Source organism: Eulemur rufifrons, chromosome 2 (genome assembly GCF_041146395.1).
Source record: "Eulemur rufifrons isolate Redbay chromosome 2, OSU_ERuf_1, whole genome shotgun sequence".
Classification (NCBI taxonomy): Eukaryota; Metazoa; Chordata; class Mammalia; order Primates; family Lemuridae; genus Eulemur; species Eulemur rufifrons.
The window spans coordinates 50,157,397-50,175,532 of NC_090984.1; the positions used below are offsets into that span (position 1 = coordinate 50,157,397).

The 18,136-nt window shown below is 37.9% G+C and overlaps 1 protein-coding gene across 1 annotated transcript in view; it reads left to right on the plus strand.

The window, feature by feature from the left end:
* INO80 (INO80 complex ATPase subunit) overlaps window positions 1-18,136 on the plus strand; it is a 120,666-nt gene that overhangs the window by 52,724 nt on the left and 49,806 nt on the right. Inside the window, exons 20-24 of the mRNA XM_069484573.1 lie at window positions 2,436-2,603; window positions 2,820-2,953; window positions 4,119-4,186; window positions 5,054-5,147; window positions 6,602-6,773. Of these exons, the coding sequence (XP_069340674.1) occupies window positions 2,436-2,603; window positions 2,820-2,953; window positions 4,119-4,186; window positions 5,054-5,147; window positions 6,602-6,773 (636 nt within the window). The remainder of the gene's footprint in view (window positions 1-2,435; window positions 2,604-2,819; window positions 2,954-4,118; window positions 4,187-5,053; window positions 5,148-6,601; window positions 6,774-18,136) is intronic.

Consider the following 18,136-nt stretch of genomic DNA (forward strand, 5'->3'; position numbering starts at 1 on the left):
CAGTCTGGGCAACAGAGCGAGACTCTGTCTCCAAAAAAAATAAAAATGAGGCAAATTATCAAGGAAAGTAACATTTCCTCCCTTCTTTTTGTTTTATACTTTTTTAATGGGAGAATTTGAAATCTTACAAAAGTAAAAACAATAGTGTAATGAACCCTCTTGTATTCCATTATACAGTGTCAACAATGAGTCATAGCCACCCCTACCTGTCTAGATTATTCTAAAGCAAATCCCAGATGTCTTTTAATTCACTTATAAATATTTTCATATGTATTTCTAAAAGAGTTGGTCCTTTTAAAAACTACATAACCATATGCCATTATCACCCCTACTAAAAAAGACAGCTCCATGATAACGTCACATATCTAGTCAGTGCTCAAATATCTCCATTTGTCTTTGTGTTTGTGTGTGTATGTCCTTTTTAAAGAATTAGTTTGTTGAAATCAAGATATTAGCAAGGTCCAAACATAGCATTTGGGCGATATGTCTCTTAAGTATCTTTCAGTTCCTTCATTCTTTTTTCTACCTTATAATTCTTTGTTGAAGAAACAGAGTTTTTTGTCCTGTAGTTTCCCACATGCTAGATTTTGCTAAATGCATGATCATGGTATTGCCTAACATGTTACTCTGTCTCTTGTATTTCTGCAATCTGAGAGTTAGATGTAGAAGTTTAATGTGCTTCGCGTTGTAGCATTTTTCCTACTACAAAGCCAGTGATTTTTTACTGGCTGGTAAAATTGGGTGGGGGCAGGATCCTTATCAGACTTCGTAATTTTCTATTATCTCCTGTGAATCCTTCCTATATTTTTCTTCCCCAGTTTCCAGTTGTTTGGGGGTTTTCCCCATCTTCCATAGATCCCACCTGTTCCTCTTGATTCTACTCTCTGCCTAAAATGCGTCTTTCCAGGTTCTTGATAATATCTTGATAATTTCCCAGGTTCTCCCTTTACCATGCCAGAAAGGTCTATCATTTTGAAATTAGTAACTCTGGAAGGTTGTGGTAGGGATATACAGGCGCTTCTTGACTTATAATGAAGCTGTGTCCCAATAAAGCCCATTGTAAATTGAAAATATGGTTAAGTTGAAAATATATTAATATTTAATGCTGGCAACACGGTAGATGGTCCCCAGCTTACTTTGATTTTCTATGATTACTATGATTTACTATGACTTAAGATTTTTTGACTTTATGATTATGCAGAATCCATACTTACTCAGTAGAAGCTCTAATCCCATCCTAAGTTACCAGGAGCTCCTTGACCTACATGTGGATAAACCCATCATAATGTCAGAAAATCACTAAGTCAGGCATTCTATCTATACCTTCTTAAGACAGGACAAGAACTGTACCTACATTTTATCCCTTTTTCTAAAAATTTTGACAGATATTTTGTCAAACTGGCTGATTTTAGCTGAGAAGTGTATTAGCAGTGTCATAGGAGGAAAATACCTTATTAAAAAAGTGAATCCTGGCCAGGCGCGGTGGCTCATGCCTGTAATCCTAGCACTCTGGGAGGCTGACGTGGGAGGATTGCTTGAGTTCAGTAGTTCAAGACCAGCCTGAGTAAGAGAGAGACCCCATCTCTACTAAAATATAGAAATAAATTAGGTGGACAACTAAAAATACATATAGAAAAAATTAGCCGGGCATGGTGGCACATGCCTGTACTCCCAGCTACTTCAGAGGCTGAGGCAGGAGGATTGCTTGAGCCCAGGAGTTTGAGTTTGCTGTGAGCTAGGCTGACGCCACAGCACTCTAGCCTGGGCAACAGAGTAAGACTCTGTCTCAAAAAAAAAAAAAAAAGTGAATCCTTCAGGCATTTATATTAGAAAGGGCTTATAAAATGATAGCAGTGTCATAATTTTTGTTGTTTAGTGGTAAATAGGTGATCAGAAAATGTAGTATGGTTGTTCTTAACCAGTGTACATGGTATACATTTCTTAACTATCATTTAATGTTTCTAATCTCATATAGTTAGGGAAGGTTAGAGAAGACAGTAAAGCAGAGATGACATGTGATCTAGGTCTTGAATGATGACTTGACATGTACTAGCAAAATACGGTGCACACAGGGTGCTAGGCACAGGATGAATGAGCAAAGGTAGAGTCATATTAAAATATGTAGTATGTTTTGGCAAACATTATTCAGACCATTGTGGCTAAGGTGGTAATATGGGAGGAGAGCATTGGTGCTACTTGAAGTGGAAGACATTCCCCAGGGAGAGCATGTAGAGTGAGTGACAAGAGAAGAAGGCCAAGGAAGGAACATTTTTTCTGGGTAATGATCAACACATCACAGGTTTATAGAGATAGTTCATGTATGTGTCTTATTTAGTCAATCATAATCTGGTTTGTATGTGTTTCCAACTTTAAGATGATACTGAATTTTCTTACAACCTATTTTTCCAATTATAAGTGTTCTTACTGATTTTTAGATTGAGATTCTCATGTACTGCCAACTGACCAGCCGACAGAAACTGTTATATCAAGCACTAAAGAACAAAATTTCTATTGAGGATTTATTGCAGTCTTCTATGGGCTCTACCCAGCAAGCACAGAACACCACCAGCAGCCTGATGAATCTGGTCATGCAGTTTAGGAAGGTAAGAACTTAAGTCAGCTGCCTTGAAGTTGTCCTTATTATCCCACTTCAAGAAAAAGGCTTTAGTCTTGATGCCAAATAAAACCCATTAAAAAGAGTGGGAAATGGGAAAGTATACATTCTCAGAGGTAAACATTTGGCATTTGGGATCCCCCATTATTGCATAGAGTAATATCTACACATAAAAATGTTCTCTTACTGTTTCCCTTCCTCCTAGGTATGTAATCACCCAGAGTTATTTGAACGGCAAGAAACTTGGTCTCCGTTTCATATTTCCCTAAAGCCATACCAGATTTCAAAGTTTATCTACCGTCATGGACGGATCAGGGTCTTCAATCATTCACGAGACAGGTAAGCAAGTCATAATATCTGTTTAACCTGAGTGGTTTTTTTTTTTTTTTTTTTTTTTTTTTTTTGAGATAGAGTCTGGCTTTGTTGCCTGGGCTAGAGTGAGTGCCTTGGCATCAGGCTAACTCACAGCAAACTCAAACTCCTGGGCTCAAGTGATCCTCCTGCCTCAACCTCCCAAGTAGCTGGGACTACAGGCACGAGCCACCATGCCCAGCTAATTTTTTGTTTCTATTTTTAGTTGACTGGCTAATTTTTTGTTTCTATTTTTAGTAGAAATGGGGTTTCCTTTTGCTCAGGCTGGTCTCGAACTCCTGAGTTCAAGCGATCTTTCCTCCTCGGCCTCCCAGAGTGCTAGGATTACAGGTGTGAGCCACCGGGCCTGGCCAAACCTGAGTGTTTTTTTAATTTGGTGTTTTATGGCTTAATAGAGAGTAAGAGTTCCCCAACAATGAGGCATTTAAGCATAGGGTGGACAATTATTATTGTGTGATCTTTTTGTAGAAATTTGAGCACTAATACGGCTTCAACTAGATGACCTTAAAGGCCCTAGCTGATATGCTAGAGACTACTTCCACTCAGAAAACAGGTGTGCGGTCCATTGTACACCTCTGAATTAGGGTGGCCCTGGCTTCTGCATTTTATAATAAGCTCCCAGAGGATTTTTCTGCACACCAATATTTGAGAAACATGGTTTTAGAAATCTCCTTCTGTAGAGGAACAGTATAAACTGTGTTATAAGAATAATTGTCAACAATATTTAGCTTAATGAAACTGAAATTGAAACACATTTCTTGGATTTTACTTTGTGAGTTCTCTGTGATAGCTCCAGGTTAATATTTAAGTGGATGAGCAGGGATAAAAGGCCAGAGCTATAGTACTTTTTGTTTAGTAAAGTATGTGATAACTTACAGTGCTAGAATTTATGATTTTCTGAAATAAAATGGGACTACTTTGAACTTGTATTATCTTCTTACACTTTCATTAGGTAATTTGTACTTTTTGATATTTGTGCCATGATTTTTATCTGGTAATATGGCAAGAAACTTATTAAAAGTAGAAACATTTTCAAAACGAAAAGATTCTCCTTAATTTGGAACCCCCAATCTAATTAACTTCCTATTATGTATATTTGGATTTGGATTTATTTTATTTACTTAATTCACAGGTGGTTAAGAGTTCTTCTTTCTCCGTTTGCACCAGACTACATCCAACAGTCTCTCTTTCACAGAAAAGGTAGGTGTTTTGATCTTTGGGAAGGAAGGTATGTCAGGATTTTACCAGGGTGCTCTTTCTTTGGCTGAGTGACTGCTTTGAAATCAGTAGTAGTTTTGCCTATATGCTAGGCCTTTATAAAATATTGATAAGGTTTAAGTAAATTAGTTGTGTTTTTCTGTATAGGCTCTATGATTTGTGGCTATAACAGAAAGAGTAGAAAATGGTTATATTGACCTTCCATCTTTATTTAAGAATTTCTTGCCAAAGTCAATGCTAGACTCTTTTTTTTATTTTTTTTTGAGACAGAGTCTCCTTTTGCCCAGGCCAGAGTGCAGTGGTGTCAGCCTAGCTCACAGCAACCTCAAACTCCTGTGCTTAGGCAATCCTCCTGCCTCAGCCTCCCAAGCAGCTGAAACTACAGGCATGTGCCACCACGCCTGGCTAATTTTTTCTATTTTTAGTAGAGATTGGGTCTCACTTTTGCTTAGGCTCATCTCAAATTCTTGACATCAAGCAATCCTCCTGCCTCGGCCTCCCAGAGTGCTAGGATTATAGGTGTGAGCCACCTCGCTATGCCATGTCCTGTCCTTTTCTTTTTCGTAGCATGATAAAAAGAAAAGGCATTTAGCCAAGTTTCCCAAAATCCCAAAGTTAACTGATGAGCCTTCTCCAGTCTGGCCTATGTGCCGTATCTCGTAGACTTGCCTCTTATACCTGTGATTATAATACAAAGATATGACACTCTAACTTCCAACGAAGTGGCTAGATCAGAACCTTTAGAATATCTTTTGATTCTTAAGTCAAAATTCAGCCGTTCAGCAGGTTTTAGTTGAGTATAGTCTCTTAGTTTGCTATTGGGTTTTAAATTGTCCTTTGATACTCCAGGGATTAATGAAGAAAGCTGTTTCTCTTTCCTTCGATTTATTGATGTATCTCCAGCAGAAATGGCAAACCTCATGCTTCAGGGACTTTTGGCCAGGTAAGAAGTTTGCCTATTGTTTGATAAGAGAACAGTAGGAATAAACTAGGACAAAGGTTGAATACTGTGGAATATTTTATCATCTTAGAGAGCCTCTCATTCTTTTTTTTTTTTTTTTTTTTTGAGACAAGAGTCTTTGTTGCCAGGGTTAGAGTGCGGTGGCATCAGCCTAGCTCACAGCAACCTCGTTCTCCTGGGCTCAAGCGATCCTACTGCCTCAGCCTCCCGAGTAGCTGGGGCTACAGGCATGCGCCACCATGCCCAGCTAATTTTTTCTATATATGTTTAGTTGTCCAACTAATTTCTTTCTATTTTTTTGGTAGAGACGGGGGTGTCTCTCTTTCTCAGGCTGGTCTCGAACTCCTGAGCTCAAATGATCCACCCACCTTGGCCTCCCAAAGTGCTAGGATTAGAAGTGTGAGCCACCCTGCCCGGCCTCATTCTTTTTCTATTGTTATGAATAATGCTTAGTCATAGGTAGAGCTGGATAAAAAGAATAAAATTTGTTATTTATAAGGGAATTATAATTTTCTTTTGATCATTTAACAATTACATGATTCTTCATGATATACCATGAAACTATTTAGACTTTTCTTCCATATGCTACTAGAAGATTTTAAAATCTTCTCATTTCTAGTTAGTCTCTTATGTTTTACTTGCTCCTATAGTGCAAACAGTGGCTAGTGATTCATTTAGTTAGTGGTGGTGGCAGCATAGCTTCCTTCAAGTGTTCTGAGAAATTTAGTTCTGTGTTCTTATTCTTTGGCATAATGGATTTCACTGATGTATTATTTTGTATTTATGTCATTGGGAATGGCTCTCCCCTTAATATGAAGGTTTTTGTTTTTTTTTTTTTTTAAGAGTCTCGCTCTGTTGCCCGGGCTAGAGTGCTGTGGCGTCAGCCTAGCTCACAGCAACCTCAAACTCCTGGGCTTGAGCAATCCTCCTGCCTCAGCCTCCCAAGTAGTTGGGCCTACAGGCATGCACCACCATGCCCGGCTAATTTTTTCTATATATGTTCTTTTAGTTGGCCAGATAATTTCTTTCTATTTTTTAGTAGAGATGGAGTCTCCCTCTTGTTCAGGCTGGTCTCGAACTCCTGACCTCAGCCTCCCAGAGTGCTAGGCTTATAGGCATGGGCCACCGCACCCAGCCATGAAGATGTTTTATGATATGGATTTTTTGTGGTTCGGATGAATATTCTTTAATACTGAGAGGAGCTTTTTGGAGGATTTTAGTTTTCATATGAACAAACCACGTCATGCCAAAGAATTTGGTATAAAAGTATAAATCAGCTTTATCTGAAAGTAGGAAAGACTGTTTCTAAAGTGACGAAGATTTATAAATAAGTTGTGTTAATGAGAGACAACCCTTGGATGGTTCCTCGCTGCTGTGAATGACCCTCAAACCTCCATGGAGCACTGAATAAGCATGTCTGCTATGGTTTGTTTCAGATGGTTAGCTCTTTTCCTGTCTCTGAAAGCCTCCTACAGGCTCCATCAGCTGCGCTCGTGGGGAGAGCCAGAAGGGGAGAGCCAGCAGAGATATCTGAGAAACAAGGATTTCCTTCTTGGGGTTAATTTTCCACTCTCCTATCCCAACCTTAGCAACTGCCCTTTGTTAAAGGTAAGCAATTACTTTAGCATAAATTACCTACTTAGTACCCACTTCTCTTTTCTTTGAATCAGTAAAAAACATAATAAAGTAAATGAAGGCCTGACAGAGCCAAAGAGTTTCCAGAGGAGTAGGTGCAGTATATTCATTTATAACTTAATGTACATTTTGTATATACATTTTAAGTGTATATATCTTTTGAAAATATAAAGTTTTTATATAACTTTACTGTAAAGTACACCAGTCTTAAATGTACAGCTCTATGAATTTATACATGTCTATACACTTATGTAACAACCACCTAGATTAAGGTATAGAACACTTTCAGCACCTGGAAGTCTCCCTCATGCTCTTTACCATTTAATGCCTCTAGCTTAGAACAAACCAACCAACACATAAAGGTAATCACTATTCTACTTCTATCACCATAAATTGTTTTTGAGCTTTATATTAATGGAATTATCTTGTATACACTTTTGTGTCTGGCTTCTTTCTCTCAATATTATTTTTATTATATTCACCCATGTTGTATATAGCATTCTTTTTTATTGCTTTGAAGTGTTACATTGTCTGTATAGAACCACAGTTTATTAACCCATTCTTCTCTGGGTTGTTTCTAGTTTGGTGCTATTATGACTAAAACTGTTGTATACATTCTTGTTTATGTCCTTTGATAAATATAAGTACTAATTTCTTTGGGTTTTATATCTGGGGTGAAATTGCTGCACCATCAGGTGTAAGTATGTTTAGATTTAGTAGCTGTTGCCAAACACTTTTCCAAGATGGTTTTACCAATTTACATTCCCACCAAAAATGTGAGATTTGCTATTGTTTCAGCATCCTCCACTAAACCTGACATTGTGAATCCTTTTATTTTCTTCTTTCTTTTTTTTTTTTTTTGAAAAATATTTATTGAGTACCTATTATAAGGGACTGGGAACTGTGTAAGACACTAGAGATATAGACAAGAATAATAAGATGGCCTGCTCTAGTGTAGTGAGGAAGATAAATATAAACAAATCATTGTGATTTTTAAATTGTATTTTTGTGAAAAGTAGTGACGTTGTGCATTTTTTCATGCAGTTTTTGGCCATTGCAGAGTACGTGACACAGAAAGTGATAGGTAATGAAGTTATAGATGTAGGTTCAGGTCATAGGGAGCCTCATAGATATTACTGAGGGTTTGGATTTTATTTTGAATGAAATCGGTACTACCAGAGAATTTTGAGAAGAGGAATGACAATTAGTTTGTATGTTATATAGCCCTTCAACTAGATTAAAAGGTTAGATGCTAGATCATTTTTTTTTATATCCTCTAGAAAATTCTATGGGTTTTAGTAGGGAAGCGTAGGACATTCTTTGCTAGATCCAGTATTTCCCTCTGTACACTGGAAGGCCCATATAATTTCCTTCTCTTCTATTTTGTAGTTGATTTCTCAAGTTTTGGTCCAAATACTTTTTTGGACTTTGGAATAGCATCAGTAATGCAAAAGGAGAATAAAATTTGGTTTCAATTTTGGAATGATGTGTACAGTGGTGGCGCGTGATTTCCTACTGGTAAAATATTTCTAATGCATCTGGAAACACTAGTATGTGTGAAGAATTGCTTAACCTCCTATAGACTACTTCCTTCTCTCAACCCCTAATTTTGGTAATATATGTTACTGTAGTAATACATTTTTACTATTTCTGTTTTTGGTAAACAAAGCATTATTCTCCCAGGGGTTTTTCATGCCCTATTATGTAGACATTGCACCTGGAGATATGCATCGCTTCTGTGTATTCTTCTCTGTTTTCTGAAAATACAGTAATATGTTAGAGAATCTGCTCATTGAGGTCCTTATATCAATTAGAATCGCCTGAGAATTTTAGGTGTGTGGATAGTATGCTTTATGGGAAATTGGTAATGAAATCTGAAAGTTTACCTCATTTAAAGATTCTCTTCCGTTTCCTCTTCTTTAGTTTTATCTGTGTTGTGGATAGTCATTTGCTGTTGTAGTGGGATACAGGTAGCTGAAAGATTGTCATGTATGTGTAGAGACACTATTCTGCTTTCAATCTCATCATCCTCGTCTCCAGCATGTGTATATTGAAATACCAACGAAGCAATGTATTTTGCTAGAGTTTATTGATCTTGTAATTAACTACATGACTCTCAACCTTAAGAAATCTCTGCTGTCAGCTAAGCAGAATGCTTCTTAGGTGGTGGCTAGTCTTAAAGATTAGCCTAGGTTCTGAAAATAGATTTATTTTATTAAAGCTCCAGGTGTAACAATTAATAAAAATGTAATAAAGCCCACTGTATCTGTGGCTTTTGAAATTTGGATATGACTCATATCAAAAATATTTTACATCACCAAATGGCAAGTATATACATATACCAAAAATTACTTACATAACATACATACATATATTTTTAAAACAAAACATTAACAAAGTAACATTTGTCCCCTGATTTTTTTTTTCTTTTCTCTTTTTTGGTTTGTTTTTGATTTTTTTGTTTTGATGGGTGATTCTTGATTCTTTTTTTTTTTTTTTTTTTTTTTTCATCTTGTTGTTATGGGGGATACAGAATTGCAGGTTACATACATTGCCCATGTACTGCCTTCCCCCCCAAGTCAGAGCTCCAGGCGTGTCTGTTCCCCAGGTAGTGCGTGTTGCACCATCATGTAGGTATCTATCCCTCCCTTCCCCACCCCCCCTTCCCGAGTCAGCACCTTCAAGCGTTACCATTCCCCAAAGGTGTGCAATGCACTCATTGTGTAGGCATACCCCCATCCCCTCCCCCACCCCCCACCTCAGTCTGATATCCGATTGGTGTCGTTCCCAGATGTGTATTTAGGTGATGTTCGGGGAAACCAATTTTCTGGTGAGTACACGTGATGCTTGTTTTTCCATTCTTGGGATACTTAATATAATGGGTTCCAGCTCTCTCCAGGAGAACCATAGAGATGTCATATCTTCATTATTCCTTATAGCTGAGTAATATTCCATGGCACACATATACCACAGCTTACTAATCCAATCATGTATTGATGGGCATTTGGGTTGTTTCCACATCTTTGCTATTGTGAATTGTGCTGCTATAAACATTCGGGTACATGTGTCTTTGTTACAGAATGACCTTTTTTCCTTTAGGTATATGCCCAGTAATGGGATTGCTGGGTCAAATGGCAGGTCTACTTGAATCTGTTTAAGATACCTCCATAATGCTTTCCACAGGGGTTGCACTAGTTTGCAGTCCCACCAGCAGTGTATTAGTGTTCCTGTCTCTCCACACCCACGCCAACATGTGTTGTTTTGGGTTTTTTTGATAAAGGCCATTCTCATTGGGGTTAAGTGATATCTCATTGTGGTTTTGATTTGCATTTCTCTGATGATTAGGGATGTTGAGCATTTTTTTCATATGTTAGCCATTCTTATATCTTCTTTCGAGAAGTTTCTATTCATGTCATTTGCCCACTTTTTGATAGGGTTGCTTGATTTTTTCTTGCTGATTTTCCTGAGTTCTAAATAGATTCTTGTTATCAGTCCTTTATCTGATGTGTAGTATGCAAAAAATTTTTCCCGTTCTGTAGGTGGTCTGTTTATTCTTGTGACTGTTTCTTTGGCTGTGCAGAAGCTTTTTAATTTAATCATGTCCCATTCATTTATTTTTGTTGCTGCTGTGATTGCCTTGGGGGTCTTCTTCATAAATTCTTTGCCTAGGCCAATGTCTGTAAGAGTCTTTCCTACATTTTCTTCTAGAATTCTGATTGTATCACGCCTAAGATTTAAGTCTGTTATCCACCGTGATTTGATTTTTGTGAGAGGTGAAAGCTCTGGGTCATGTTTCAGTCTTCTACAAGTGGCTAACCAATTCTCCCAGCACCATTTATTGAATAGGGATTCTTGTCCCCAGAGTATATTCTTTCCTGCTTTGTCAAAAATTAGGTGACTATATGAGGATGGTTCTATATTTGGATTTTCTGTTGTGTTCCACTGGTCTGTGTCCCTGTACTTGTGCCAGTACCAGGCTGTTTTAAGAACCACGGCCTTGTAGTATAGTTTGAGGTCTGGCAAATTAAAACCTCCCATTTTGTTTTTGTTGCTTAAAATTGCTTTTGCTATACGGGGTCTTCTTTGATTCCATACAAAGTGTATAATTATTTTCTCTACGTCTGTAAAGAATGATGTTGGTAATTTAATAGGGATTGCATTGAATCTGTAGATCACTTTGGGTAGTATAGAGATTTTAACAATGTTGATTCTTCCGATCCACGAGCATGGTATATTTTTCCATCTATTTGCAAGTTCTGCTATTTCTTTTCTCAGTGTTTCATAGTTTTCCTTATAGAGGTCCTTTACCTCTTTAGTTAGGTATATACCTAGATATTTTATTTTGTTTGTTGCTATTTTGAAGGGTATTGAGTCTTTAATTTGGTTTTCCGATTGACTGTTATTGGCATATATAAATGCCTCTGATTTGTGTATATTAATTTTGTAGCCTGAGACTTTGCTATATTTGTTAATCAATTCCAGGAGTCTCATGGTTGAATCCTGGGGGTTTTCCAGATATAACATCATATCATCAGCAAAAAGTGAGAGTTTGATCTCTTCCTTCCCTATTTGGACTCCCTTGATTCTGCTCTCTTGCCTGATAGCTCTCGCAAGGTCTTCCAATACTATGTTGAAAAGTAATGGGGACAGTGGGCAGCCCTGTCTGGTTCCAGTTCTAAGTGGGAGTGCTTTCAGTTTTTCCCCATTCAGAATGATGTTGGCTCTGTGTTTGTCATATATGGCTCATATCATTTTTAGGTAGGTTCCATCAATGCCTATTTTGTTAAGCGTTTTTATCATAAAAGGGTGTTGAATTTTGTCAAATGCTTTTTCTGCATCTAATGAGAGTATCATATGGTTTTTGTTTTTGCTTCTATTTATGTGGTGAATTACCTTTATAGATTTACGTATGTTGAACCACCCCTGTATCTCTGGGATGAAGCCCACTTGATCGTGGTGGATTATTTTTTTGATAAGTACTTGGATTCGATTTGCTAGTATTTTATTGAAAATTTTTGCATCTATATTCATGAGAGAAATTGGTCTGTAGTTCTCTATTTTTGTTGCGTCCTTTACTGGTTTTGGTATCAATGTTATATTGGCTTGGTAGAACGTGTTGGGGAGAATTCCATCCTTCTCATTATTGGAGAATAGTTTATGTAGGATGATTTTGAAAACTGTTGCCTGGGCTAGAGTGCAGTGGCATCATCATAGCTCACTACAACCTCAAATTCCTGGGCTTAAGTGATTCTCCTGCCTCAATATCCAAAGAAGCTGGGTCTACAGGTGCACGTCACCACACCTGGCTAATTTTTCCATTTTTTGTAGAGACAAGGTTTTGCTGTGTTGTTCAGACTGGTCACGAACTCCTGGCCTCAAGCAATCCACCTGCCTCGGCCTCTTAAAGTGCTGTTATTACAGGCATGAGGCACAGAATGCAGACTGTTTTTTTAAATGTTAGTTGGAACCTTTTAAAAAAATGATTTTACAATTCCCAGTTTAAAAAATACAGCACTTGATGACTACAAAATATTAAAATAGCCAAAGGACTAGATACAGTCCCCATGTATACGATTTTGTATCAATCTTTTAAATAGTAAGAGTGGAAATAAACTTGCTGTCTTAATCAGCTTGGGTTGCCATAACACAATAGCATAGAGTAGGTGGCTTAAACAACAGCAATTTATTTTCTTACGGTTCTGCAGACTGAAAGTCTAAGATCAGAGTGCCAGCCTGGTTAGGTCCTAATGAAAGCTTTCTTCCTGGCTTGCGAATGGCCACCTCCTGACTACATCCTCCCGTGGAGGAAAAAAAGAGAGGGGACCCAAACTCTCTAATGTCTCTTTTTACAGGGGCACTAATCTAATCATTAGGGCCCTCTTCTTTTGACCTCATAAACCTTATTTCCTCCCAAAGGCCCAATCTCCAGAAACCATCACATAGATGGTAGGGCTTGAACATGTGAATTCTTGGGGGGATACGGTTTGGTCCACAGCACTGACCTTTTGGAACTTTAGGAAGTCTTACTTTCTGGATATAAAAGGGAAGTCTAGAATCTACTCAGAGAGCAATATGCATATATTTCATTTCAGAGTTACTCTGACATGTAGTTATTGATCAAGGCCCATCTCTGTCTTGGTATGTTCTGGCATGTATCTGTTATATCCGTGTTATTCACAGATAGTATAAATTAAGCAAGTTTGAAGGAAACAGCTAATTCAAACTTGAGCAAAGTAGTTTATTTATGGCATCTACCTTCCAAGAATGGCTTATGAAAATATGCCTATCACCACTATTGTGCTATTTCTCACACTGGTTTTTCTGAATTGAGTTTTTCTTACTCAAGAAACATTTCTTGGCCGGGCGCGGTGGCTCACGCCTGTAATCCCAGCACTCTGGGAGGCTGAGGCGGGCAGATTGTTTGAGCTCAGGAGTTCGAGACCAGCCTGTGCAAGAACGAGACCCCGTCTCTACTAAAAATAGAAAGAAATTATATGGACAGCTAAAAATATATATAGAAAAATTAGCCGGGCATGGTGGCGCATGGTCCCAGCTACTTGGGAGGCCAAGGCAGGAAGATTACTTGAGCCCAGGAGTTTGAGGTTGCTGTGAGCTAGGTTGATGCCATGGCACTCTAGCCTGGGCAACAGAGTGAGACTCTGTCTCAAAAAAAAAAAAAAAAAAAAAAGAAAGGATCAAGGGACTGTGATTGATTTGGATATGGATGGAATTGGAGGTGAAGGAATCACTTCCAAAAGCCAGAGTTCAGCACAGAATCCAATGGGAATATTAACTTCTACTTTTAAGTTTAAAGTTGCTCTTTGATTTGTGAGTACACGTAAAATAGAGAAGGCAGAAACCCAATTGCAGGGATTTATAGGGAGAAAGATTCTGGTTAGGAGATGTAGAGAATGAGCAGTGAAGTGTAACAGTTAAAAAGAACAGATAAGTATTTCAGGAGGGGAGCTGGGTTTAAGTAAAAGTTGAATTTATAAAAGAAAAAAGACTTTCAGATTTGAAGACTAAGGAGAAGATGACCTTAAAGAGGGAATTCGAACGTGCAAGAGAAGCAAAGGATAGGAGTACAGATGTATTTAACTACACTTCTTTTTTTTTTTTTTTTTTTTTTTTTTTTTTGTTGAGACAGAGTCTCACTTTGTTGCCCAGGCTAGAGTGAGTGCCGTGGCGTCAGCTTAGCTCACAGCAACCTCAAACTCCTGGGCTTAAGCGATCCTACTGCCTCAGCCTCCCGAGTAGCTGGGACTACAGGCATGCGCCACTATGCCCGGCTAATTTTTTCTATATAGATTTTTAGGTGTCCATATAATGTCTTTCTATTTTTAGTAGAGACGGGGTCTCGCTCAGGCTGGTCTCGAACTCCTGACCTTGAGCAATCCACCCGCCTCGGCCTCCCAGAGTGCTAGGATTACAGGCGTGAGCCACCGCGCCCGGCCTTAACTACACTTCTTATATGGTGGAAAACTCTAGTGAATACTGGTAGGAGCTCAAAAATGAACAGAAAGATACTTTTCTACCACAAAGAATATTTTACAATATCTAAAACTATTAAAACAAAACTTAACATTAGAAAAAAAGACCTGTTAAGCCATTCTCTCTCTATTTCTTTGTTCCTTTTTCTCCTCCAAGTGAGAAACAGTTTAGATGTTTGGGCATTTTATGTAGTTCATCTTGTCTTTTTGGTCTGGTTATTTTAGGCACTTATAAGGTTAAATAAATGTTTGTTGAATGACTTAGTGAATATCGGTCGTATTGTATTACTCCTTGGAACATGGTATGTATTTTTATCTGAGGGAATGTCCTCCAGCCTAAAATTACATGTATAGTCTTACTCAGTATTAAAATAGAATTTTGTGAAGAGCTTTAACTTTTCCTAGGGGGTTGGGAAAAGTGGGTGGGATAAGTAACTTGTTTGATAATTCATTGATTTTATTGTACATGTGTTATTTTTGCCCTGCATTTGACCTGAGAACTAGAGGCAACATTCCTCAGGGAGTGAGGAACACTAGAAAAAAGCTAATGTATAGAAACGGCAAGAGAAATTCCAAAATGGCTCAACTGTGTTATCACCCCTGTAATAGTTATTTATACCTGCATAACATAATAACGCAAAACATAGAAATTAAAACAAACACGTGATATTTCATAGTGTTTCTATTGGTCAGGAACTTAGGAGCAGCTTAGCTAGGTGGTTCTGGCTCAAAGTATCTCATGAAGTTGCAGTGAAGATAATAGCCAAGCAGTTATCTTAAAGATCAACTGGAGCCATAGGATATGCTTCCAGTGTATCTTGCTTACATGCCGGACAAGTTTGTGCTAACTTTTGGCCAGAGGCTTCGGTTACTTGCTATGTGGACCTCTCCACAGTGCCGCTTGAATGTCCTTATAGCATGGCAGCTGGCTTTCCCTAGAGTGAATGATTTGAGAGAAAACAAGGAGGAGCCACAGTGCCATGCCTTTTGTGACCTAGTTTTAGAAGTCACTATGTCTAGCCCACACTCGAGGAGAGGAATTGGGCCCCAAATTTTGAAGAGAAGGGTATGAAAGAATTTGTAGCCAATTCTTAAAACTATCAGAGCCCCTTGTGGGCAGGCTGATGCCATTATATTAGGTACCTTATTATGAAGTTTGTTTTGGATTCCCTGTTGTGAGATGTTGGCTTAGGCTATAGATGGTTTCTGTCTGTGGCACCATGTAACTTCTTAAACTGGAAAGGATTTTGGAATTTCTCCTTGTTCTCTGTTCTCTGTTCTCTGTCACCAGTGTCTCTTCACAGTTTTATTAGCTACAGCAAATATCAGCTGGGAAAGATACTAAGTACAGTATAATATCTGGTTTTCATCTTCAACAGGGATTTATTACAAGCTCTAACTCCTTGTGTGCGTTTTTTTGGTTGCAAGGTCTGTTCTATATTTTGCATTTTCTTTTAATTTGCCATGTCAGATCTGATTATGTAACTTTAATTATTTGAAAACATAATTCACAAGAGATGCAGTTTCTTAAGCTATTTGTTTTGTTTTCTTTTGTGACTAGGAAGTGGAGTAGCCATGTTTTAATATGCAAAGTGAACACGAATTATGTTTCAGGGATTTAACAGAAGAACATGTGAGTTGAACCAAGATTCCATGTTACAGATCAGTCTTAAGGTGAGGTTTGAGATTATTCTCAGGCAAACAGACCTGAGAGAAGAGACAAGGGGAAATGCAGAAATTAGAAGGAATGTCACCATTCTTTTTCTTGTAAAATTCAAATAATATTTCAGAATAAAACTCCTTTGGAGCCACCAAATTAGCTTTGAATTAATTTTCTCAAATTCAGCTTTGTCCTGTTAAGGCAGAAAATCCTTCATTCTGTTCCCTTCTGTGCCTTCCTTTGTTTTATAAAGAGTAGTAGATATTGTTCCAGCAGCCTATCTCCTAAATACAGCATCCTATCACCAGATCAAGGTGATGGTTTTGTTCTTATTCTTCTGGGAAGACAGATAATGAGTGTTGACTTTAGCTACATGGGAGGGTGGAGGTAGAGTTGTAAAAAAAAAAAAAAAAAAAGACTTAGCTACATGTTGTCATCTTGTTCTTGGTAAGTTATCTCAGGTCCCCTACTGTCTTAGCCACACTGAGCAGCCTAACCAAATCCTTCCCTTCTTCCCTTTCTCCTCATGGATATGAATGAAGCTAGACAGTGAGAAGCTCTACCCCGAACCCCCACAGTGTGCTTATAAAATGCCTGTATTCACCCTGCAGTGAATATTAAATTTAAATTCTGTCTTACAGAATTCAAGGAAGTACCATTTTTATATTATTGGCTTCAGGATGATATGTAAACATCAGGGAACTAAGAATTAGGCTAAGGACACTGACAGTTGACTCTTAGGGGTGTTTTGGACAACGTTTAGGGTCCTTTAAAATCTTATTTGATGTGAGTGCTTTTTTGATATTTCCTTCTTTTATGTTTATGGAGCAAAAGCCAGTATGCTTTCCTGTATTCTGTTTAATTTGTATTGTATTCCTCTCTGCTTTACTGCTAAGAATTTCAGGAATAGTATTTAGCTCAAAATTTTCATCAATTCAGTCTCACGTACTTCCTTGCCTACTATGGTACTCTGCCCAGAGCTCTTTTCTCATACTGTTTTGCAGGGGATAAAGAGTATGAATCTCATGTATACGAATTTTTTTAAATCTTGTTTTGCTTAGAATAAAGACAAAAGCAGAACCTGTAGGAAATATACCGTTTGGTCATATTTCTTGGGGCAGAACAGATTTTAGTCTATACCCAATTAAATGTCATGTTAAAAATGATGGTTAGGCCAAGTGTGGTAACTCCCACCTTTATATAATTCTAGCACTTTGGGAGGATGAGGCAGGAGGATCCCTTGAGGCCAGGAGTTAGAGACCAGCCTGAGCAAGAGCAAGACCCTGTCTCTACAAAAAATACAAAAATTAGCTATGCGTGGTAGTGCGTACCTGTAGTTCCAGCTATTTGGGAGGCTGAAGCAGGAGGATCGCTTGAGCCCAGGAGTTTGAGGTTGCAGCAAGCTGTGATGATGCCACTGCACTCTAGCCAGAGTGACAGAGCAAGACTCTATCTCCAGGAAAAGAAAAAATATATATAGATAAATAGATAGATATGATGGTGTCAGAATGCAAGTGTAGTACCAAAATTGATTTCATCTCCTATCTCAGTCTCGGTGAGAGTGTTGTCATAGTAATGGTCTACTTAGGCATAGTATGTATTAAAATCTTTCTATAATCTACAACTCTCATGAGTCAGGTAGTTCATAGAAATTGGGGACATTTCAGATTTTGCAATTTAATGTATACAAAAGGTTGTAAACATAAAGAATGGCTTTGAAAAGTGTGGCATGTGTTTAAGTTTTAAACACTGTACTCTATTCAATGCTTAGAGAGCACTGACTGGCTAACTATTCATGAAGAATCCCCAAACAGGAAGTTTTTCAAAACTCCTCTACTAAATGTTAATTTTCAGCTACAGAATCTAAATCTATCATCATTTCCTAAGATTGTGAGCCTGTGCCCCTTGTGGAAAGCTCTGGGAAACCATTGTGTTTTTCTGCATTTTATTTTCTCCCATTTTGTTTGGACACTTAAAGTATCTGTGAAAACAGAATCCGTGTAGTCTAGCAGCTGATTTGTAAACACTATACTCTTTCATTTAAAGTGAGAACTTTTCCTCTATATCTAAGTTTGATATGTTAAGAAGAGAAGCAGAAAACTAGTTTTGAAATAATGGAAACCTAAATTTTAACATCAGTATTCTTTTTAATTTTAAACAAAACATGGAGAGTGAAGCATTGCCTC